Source organism: Ailuropoda melanoleuca, chromosome X (genome assembly GCF_002007445.2).
Source record: "Ailuropoda melanoleuca isolate Jingjing chromosome X, ASM200744v2, whole genome shotgun sequence".
NCBI lineage: Eukaryota > Metazoa > Chordata > Mammalia > Carnivora > Ursidae > Ailuropoda > Ailuropoda melanoleuca.
Genome location: NC_048238.1, coordinates 102,403,813 through 102,412,131, shown reverse-complemented (window position 1 = coordinate 102,412,131; position 8,319 = coordinate 102,403,813). Strand labels below are relative to the sequence as shown.

Here is an 8,319-nt window from a genome sequence, read left to right as displayed (position 1 = left end):
TCCAGCTCAACTCAGGGGACCGGCTGAAAAAGGGGTCCCCTACTCCTCCGCCATCTTAACCTCTCAATCCTAAAACCTCATTTCTTATAAGCAATCCATTTCATATTTTCTTCTTTATATTTTATATTTTTATTGTATTTACATATACAAATGTAAATAAATTTATTATCTGAGGTCATACTCACATGTACCATCTTGTCATTTTCTTCTTTATATTGTTTAGCTTCTCTTTTCCCCAAACAGCTCTTGCTTTGCAACTCATGTTAGCAAATGTAGCCGTTAGCAAATACTTATGTATTTATGTTACACATATATACGTATGCACACACACACACACACACCTCTGTGCATATCATATTCAAATAGCAGAAAAACAAAGACGAGGTGAAAAGAAGCCTGAAGAAAAAAAACTTTACCTATAAATAAATAGGGATAACATTTATAGTGAATTTTTTGTCAGTGACCATGCAAGCAAAAAAACAGTAGAATGAAATATTTAAAGTGCTGAGAAGAAAAAATCCCCACCATCCTAGAATCCAGCAAAATTCTCCTTCAAAAGTAAAGCAGAAATAAAAACTTTCTCAACCAAACAGCATTTCTGGAAGAAATAAGCCAGTATAGCATGGCCCCAGGATACAAGGTTAATCTACAAAAAAGTCAATTGCTTTCTTACATACCAGCAATAAACATTTGGATTTAAACTAAACTAAAACAAAACAAAACAAATCACCTTGGAAACAGCACCAAAAGTGAAATAAATCTACAGGCTTAGAATGTGTGAAACTACAAAACTTCTTGAGAAGATTTAAATAAATAAATGGAGACATATTCCATGTACATGGATTGGATGACCCAATACTGTTAGTATGTCATTTCTTCCAAATCTATCTATAAATTCAACACAATTCTAGCCAAAATCCTGGCAAGCTATTTCCTAGACATCAACAAACTGATTCTGGAGTTTACGTGGAAAGGCAAACAATTAGAATAGTCAACATAATATTGAAGGAAAAGAACAAAGGTAGAAGGTCACATTATCCAATTTTAAGACTTACTACAAAGCTGCCGTAATAAAGATAACTTGGTATTTTTGTTGTTGTTTTTCTTTTGTTTTTTTAAAGATTTTATTTATTTATTCGACAGAGAGACAGCCAGCGAGAGAGGGAACACAAGCAGGGGGAGTGGGAGAGGAAGAAGCAGGCTCCCAGCAGAGGAGCCTGACGTGGGGCTCGATCCCAGAACTCCGGGACCACGCCCTGAGCCGAAGGCAGACGCTTAACTGCTGTGCCACCCAGGCGCCCCAAGATAACTTGGTATTGATGAAAGAAAAGACACATAGATCTATAAATAAAGCCAAGAAACGTACCATAAAAATATGACCAACTGATTTTCAACAAAGATGCAATGGAGAAGTATGGACTTTTCAACATATGGTACTGAGCAATTAGACATCCATATCCAAAAAGATGAACTTAGAACCTTACAGCATTTGCAAAAATTAACTCAAAATAAATTGTAGTACCTAATGTAAAATGTAAGACTACAAAATTTCTAGAAGGAAACATAAGAGGAAATCTACATTACCTAGTGTTTGGCATTGAATTTTTAGATGCAACATGAAAAGCACAAGCCATGAGAAAAATATCAATGTTGGACTTTATTAAATATAAGAACTACTTCTTTGTGAAAGATAATGTTAGGAGAAGGAGAAGACAAGTCATTAATTTGAAGAAAATACTGATAAAACACAGTCAGCTGATCAAGGATTTTTACCTAAAATATACATAGAACTCTTAAATTCAACAAAAAGAAACTAGCATAATTAAAAACGTTGGGGTGCCTGGGTCACCCAGTCGGTTAAGTGTCTGACTTTGGTTCAGGTCATGATCCCAGGGTTTTGGGATCAAGCCCTGCATCGGGTTCCCTGCTCATCAGGGAGTCTGCTTCTCCCTCTCCCTCTGCCCCTTACCACCCACCCCCCGCTTGTTCTCTCTCTCTCTCAAATAAATAAATAAAAACTTTAAAAACATGTGTAGAAGACCTGAATGGAGACCACAACGAAGAAAATAATACAGATAACAAATAAGTGTATGAAAAGGTGGCATCAATACCATTATCATTAGGGATTTTCAAATTAATATAATGATGAGACACTGCTATATACCTATTAGAATGGTCAAAATTCAAAACACTGACAAAACCAATTGCTTGCAAGGATTCAGAGTAACTAGAACTTTCATTCCTCGTTTGTGGGAATGCAAAATGGTGCTGCCATTTTGAAAGACAGTTTGTGTTTCTTACAAAGCTGAACATAGTCTTACCACACAATCAAGCCTTCATGTTCCTAGGTATTTACCCAATTGACTTGAAAATTTATGTCCACAAGAAAACCTGCTCATGAATATTTTTTTTTAATTTTTAATTTTATTTTTTTTGGTATTAGCTGTTTTTTTAAATTTTTTTTATTATATTATGTTAGTCGCCATACAGTACATCCCTGGTTTCTGATGTAAAGTTCGATGATTCATTAGTTGCGGTATAACACTCAGTGCACCATGCAATACATGCCCTCCTTACTACCCATCACCAGTCTATCCCATTCCCCCACCCCCCTCCCCTCTGAAGGCCTCAGTTTGTTTCCCAGAGTCCATAGTCTCTCATACTTCATTCCCCCTTCTGATTACCCNCTATCCCATTCCCCCACCCCCCTCCCCTCTGAAGGCCTCAGTTTGTTTCCCAGAGTCCATAGTCTCTCATGCTTCATTCCCCCTTCTGATTACACCCCATTCTTTATCGCTTTCTTCCCCTACCGATCTTCCTAGTTCTTATGTTCCATAGATGAGAGAAATCACATGATAATTGTCTTTCTCTGCTTGACTTATTTCACTTAGCATTATCTCCTCCAGTGCCGTCCATGTTGCAGCAAATGTTGAGAATTCGTTCTTTCTGATAGCTGAGTAATATTCCATTGTATATATGGACCACAGCTTCTTATCCCTTAAAAAGTTAAAAATTGAGCTACCGTATGATCCAGCAATAGCACTTCTGGGTATTTACCCCAAAGATACAGACATAGTGAAGAGAAGGGCCATATGCTCCCCAATGTTCATAGCAGCAATGTCCACAATAGCTAAATCGTGGAAGGAACCGAGATGCCCTTCAACAGATGACTGGATTAAGAAGCTGTGCTCATGAATATTCAAAGCAGCTTTATTCATAGTCACCAAAAACTAGACACCCTTCAATAGGTGAATGGTTAAACTGTTGTACATTCATGCAATGGAATACTATTCATCAATGAAAAGGAATGAGATACCAATTTAGGCAAAGACGTGCATAAATCCTAAATGCCTATTACAAAGTAAAGAAGGCAGTCTGATTGGGTTAGATATGATATGATTCCATTTTTATAATATTTTTGAAGAGAAAACTATAGACACAGTAAAGTGACAAATGATTGCTAGGTGCTTGGGGAGGAAGGTTGAATACGTTAAATAAAGGGCATTTATTGGGGTGGTGAAACTATTCTGTATGAAATTATCATGGTGGATACATGACACCTTACACTGTTGTCAAAAGCCATAGACCTTGACAGCATAAAGAAGGAAAAATTAATGCTTACAAATAAAAAGGTAAATAAATAGGAGGTTGGGGGATGTCAGGACAGAATGAAAATTATGAAAACAACAACTTAACTCAAGGTTATGGGGTTGAAAGGTGCTGACCTAAGTGTATTTGAACATGAGTCGAGTTTGTAAGACCAAAGCCAAAGACCTATACAAAAAGCACTGCATTCTAGTTGTTAGTAAAGTTGTTTCCCACATGTATTTATTAATAATTTATTTATTACATGTACTTATTAGCAACTCTGAAGCTTTTAGACATGTATACTGTAATTGAAAAATTAATTAAATGTATGGTGAATGGTGAGAACCAGGTTTCTCACTGTTGGAATAAAATGTTACAGTCAAAAAAGGTTGAGAGGCTAGAATGATCCTTATGGCCATTGATTCAAGTTGCAGAAATCAATATGAACTCATGTTTAGCTTAATAGAGACACATATGGTTACATATATAAATATTTATAGATATATGCATATACACAGGTTGACATACACACATTTATTTTATTGCTGTACCAGCTGAGAGGGCCTAGAAGAAATGGTTCTCTGGCTGTGATGAGCATACCTAATGCCCAGATTTAGGTTTCTTTTTTTTTTTTAAGACTTCTTTTTTTGTGTGAGAGAGAGCGTGAACGAGAGAGAGAGAGAGACAGAGAGAGAGAGAGAGCACGAGCAAGGGAGGGGCAGTGGGAGAGGGAGAAGCAGACTTCCCTGCTCATCAGCGAGCTGGACACGGGGCTCAATCCCAGAATGCTCAGATTGTGACCCTAGCTGAAGGCAAATACTTAACCAACTGAGCCACCCAGGTACCCCCAAATTTAGGTTTCTGATATCAAACTCAAAAAGAGGAACCTGAGCTCTGTGAGGAAATGGGTGACTCAAAGACTGGGTCAAGAAATATACAAGATAAACTTGGAATATCTTGTAGTGGCAGAAAGTAAGGGAGTTCTCAATTCTTCATTCTATAATAATCTATTATAATCTAGTATCACTTTATTTAATTCAGCTTTGGCTGACACAATTTGAGCAATTAAATAAAGTGATATTAAATTGTAACCCAACACATAAAATACATATCCATGGGTCCATCCCAAGATAAATAAATAACTGAATAAATACATAATGGGAGAGAATAGATACATCTGTGCAGAAGAATTCCAAATTATCTATCTATCTATCTATCTATCTATCTATCTATCTATCTATCTCCTCAAGGAGGTAGAGCATAACTCTCTACTTAGTTCCTTAGTTCCCAAGTTCAAAGTAAAAGCTTTCAACTCTCCCTCAAAAGGTACGATGTTTGCTCTAGGTTTTTCATACATATACTTTATCTAGTTTGCTAACATATTTTTAAGTTTTCAAAGTTTCATTTTAGAACAGTTTTAGATTTACAGGAAAATTGCAACAGTAGTGAAGAAATTTCACATACGTCCCAATCTCAGTTCCTCATATTATTGACATCTTGCATTAGTATAGTACATTTGTTACAACTGTTGAACCAATATTGATACATAATTATTTATGGAAGTCCATACTTCATTCAGATTTCCTTATGTTCCATTGCATTTCTTTTTCTGTTCAGCATCCCCTCCAGGACCCCCTCTTACTTTCACTGACCATATCTCTTTAGACTCCTCTTGGTTGTGCCGGTTTCTGAGATTTCCTTGTTTTTGATAACCTTAAAAGTTTTTAGGAATATGGGTCAGGTATTTTGTAGAACGTCCCTCAATTAGGATTTGTCTGATAGTTTCCTCAACATTAGACATGGATTATGGTTTTGGGGAGGAAGACAAGAGAGGTGAAGGGCCATTCATGTCACATCATATCCATGGTGCACACTATCAACATGATTTATCAGTAATGGTGTTAGCTTGATGAGGGTGTGTTTGTCAGGTTTTCCCATAGCAAATTAATCCCTTTTTACCTGCATCACACTGTAATCCTTGGAAGAATAGGGGATCCCCATGATGTGCCAGTCATCAAGATTAGGAATCTGAAGGATGACTGCAGAAAACCCCACCCCACATAGAGGAGGCCCCACACAATCCAGCTCTCCACACCTTCAGCCACAGTGACGAATGATAGGTCTTCTTCTAGTTGGGGGATCAAAGAGTGGTGAGGGACTTGCTCAGAGGGGCCTGGCTTGAGGTTGGGAAAGTGAGGGACCCAGGCCCTGCTAGAAGTCACCAAGAAGACTCTGTGCAAGGACTGAGTGGACTTCCTACCTCAGGTAGAGGAGGACCCACAGACACCTGCTCATGCTGTCAGCCCTGGGAGGCCCTGGGCAGGGCTGGTAGTCAGAAGCTCCTGACTCCTTCACTTCCTCTTTGGAAGTCTCAGGAAAGAGGCAAATTTTGGAGATACCGTCAGGCCAGCAGAGAAAGAAGGTTCAGGCCCTGTCTGGAGTAAACATAAAAACCTTGAGGATAACTCAGGGTATTTACCAACCTAGAACACAGAGGGGCCCACAGAATCCACACCTGTCTTTACTGTCAGCTCTAGGATGCTTGGGCAGAGGTAACTGGCTGTAGTGTATCCTGGCTTCCATCTAGGTTCCTGACCTTCATCTTAGTCTTGGAAGCCCTAGGGAGGGTCCCTGAATACATTTCCTGGGTTCCACTTTGGGAGTCTGAGAGATGTGAGGCATTCTGTGAATGGACCCGAAGTCCAGATTAAGCAGAGTAAGGAGTTGCAGTTGCACAGAGATGGCTATGTGAAGACCTAAAGGAAGGTACAGAGGAAATCTTTCACCTCATGGAAACTTGCTCTAGGGTCATCTTTAAGAAGACTTGTGCATGGATTTCAGGCAGAAGGCACCTCTTTCATAATTCTTACACCAATTTCTTGTGAAAGCAGGGACAGAGAAGGCCTGGATTCCCTCCATATGGGGTAGAAGTTCCCCTAAATCCTCCCTCATAGCCCTCACCTTGACAAAGGAGATGAATGCCTTGGCCTAAGGGACACATCCTTACCTAAGCAGAGGGAGGAATGCAGACCTTGCTGGGAGGAAATATGGTGACCTTGAGGATGTGTAATGGGACTTTCCATTGCACATAGAAAGGCCCCACAGAAACCTTGCCCTGTACCTGTTGTCAGCCATGTTTGGACCAATGGTGGCCAGATGTGGTATTCTCCCACTTCTAACAATGGTGAGGAGTATCTTTGAGAGCTAAGGCCCCGGCTGAGAGGGCAACATTAAAGTCAGTAGAGAGTGGTGTGGCTGAGCCTTGCCAGGTTTGAATATTAGTATCTTGTGGGAGGATGGAGGGTACTCTACCATAGAACAAAGGAATGCCACGCACAATCCAGTCCTGTCTCCCAATGTTAGATCTAATAGGCCCTGGGACACAGTAGCTATAAGCAGCAGCATCTAATTTCCCCTAGGGCATCCAGGAGAGGTGAGGACCTCAGTCTGAGGGGCCAAAATCAGGTCAGTAGAGGGAGGGGGCCCAAGCTTAACCAGGAGTCAAGGTATGGACTGATAAAACCCACCACCCGGGAGTGATGGGCCTCAGCCTCACCATGCCCATGTTGACAGCTCTCAGAGGCCCTGAGACAAGGTGTAAGCATATGGTGGACACTCAATGCGGCCAGATTGTCTCAAGGAAGTGAGTACCTTTGTCTGAGGAGGACACTCTTGGGTAAACAGGGAAGGGGGCCCAGGCGGGGCCAGTATGCAAAGTGAGGACTCTTGAGAGAGGACTCAGGGGAACTTTCAACACAGAGGGCTGCCAGACACTGCCATGCCCCTGCTGTTAGCCCAGAGATGCTCTAGGCAGGAGTATCAGGCAGATTCACTCCTAACCTCTTCATGCATCACATGGACATGGAAATCTTGGCCTGAGGGACTCATCATTACTTTCATGAAAGAGAGAGCTCAGGCCCAGATGGGGCAAACATGTACACCTTGAAGAGGACTAAGGGCATCTGCCATCCTACGACACAATGGGCCCCATAGAATCCAGTCCTAACATGCTCTCAGCTTGGGAAGTTGAGGGAGACTTAGCCATGTGTGATGGGAGTGAGTTTTCCACTCTTCCATCTGAGTGGGAGGGGGTTGTCAGAGAAGTGAGGATCTTATTCTGAAGCGGCCCAGCTCAGGACACAAGAGAAAAGAGTCCAGGACCTGCCAGGCATCAAGCTGATGACTAAGAAGGAAGATTTAAGGGACCTCCCACTCCATACAGAGGGAGACCCAGGACTGCTCTGTCCATTTCAGTCTTGTGAGGCCCCAGGCAGGGAGGCTGGATGTGGTGTATCTGGACTTCCAACTTGGGATGCTGAACGTGGTGAGGTCCTCTCTGAAGGGTGTAACCTCAGGTTAGCAGAGGGAGGAGTTTCAGGCCCAACCAGGCATCAAGAAGAGGACTCTGAGGGAGAGGGCAGAGGGGATCTCCCAGCCTAGAGTGTATTCTCAGAAACCCATTCCGACTTTCAGTCTTAGGAAGCCCCAGGCAGGGCCTTCAGGCAGATGATCCCACTTCTTTACATCCTCTTTGGGGGTCTCAGGGAAATGGGGATCTTGGCTTGAGGGCACCTCCCATCCTAGAACACAGTCAGCCTTTGTCCAGAGCTGCCAAAGGTGCATTTCTCTGCTGAGGCTGCTGACCCTCTCCCTCTCTTCTCCAGACCTGTGGTACCCCATCTCCCACCATCCTGCTCACACTTCTACTTGCTGCTGCCAATAATAGTCATC

At 41.6% G+C, this 8,319-nt stretch overlaps 1 protein-coding gene across 1 annotated transcript in view; it reads right to left on the bottom strand.

Moving 5' to 3' along the window:
- LOC100477333 (putative 60S ribosomal protein L39-like 5) overlaps positions 1-5,589 on the bottom strand; it is a 9,962-nt gene extending 4,373 nt beyond the window's left edge. Inside the window, exon 1 of the mRNA XM_002923065.1 lies at positions 5,548-5,589. Coding sequence (XP_002923111.1) covers positions 5,548-5,589 — 42 coding nt within the window. The remainder of the gene's footprint in view (positions 1-5,547) is intronic.
- Positions 5,590-8,319: the final 2,730 nt, after the last annotated feature.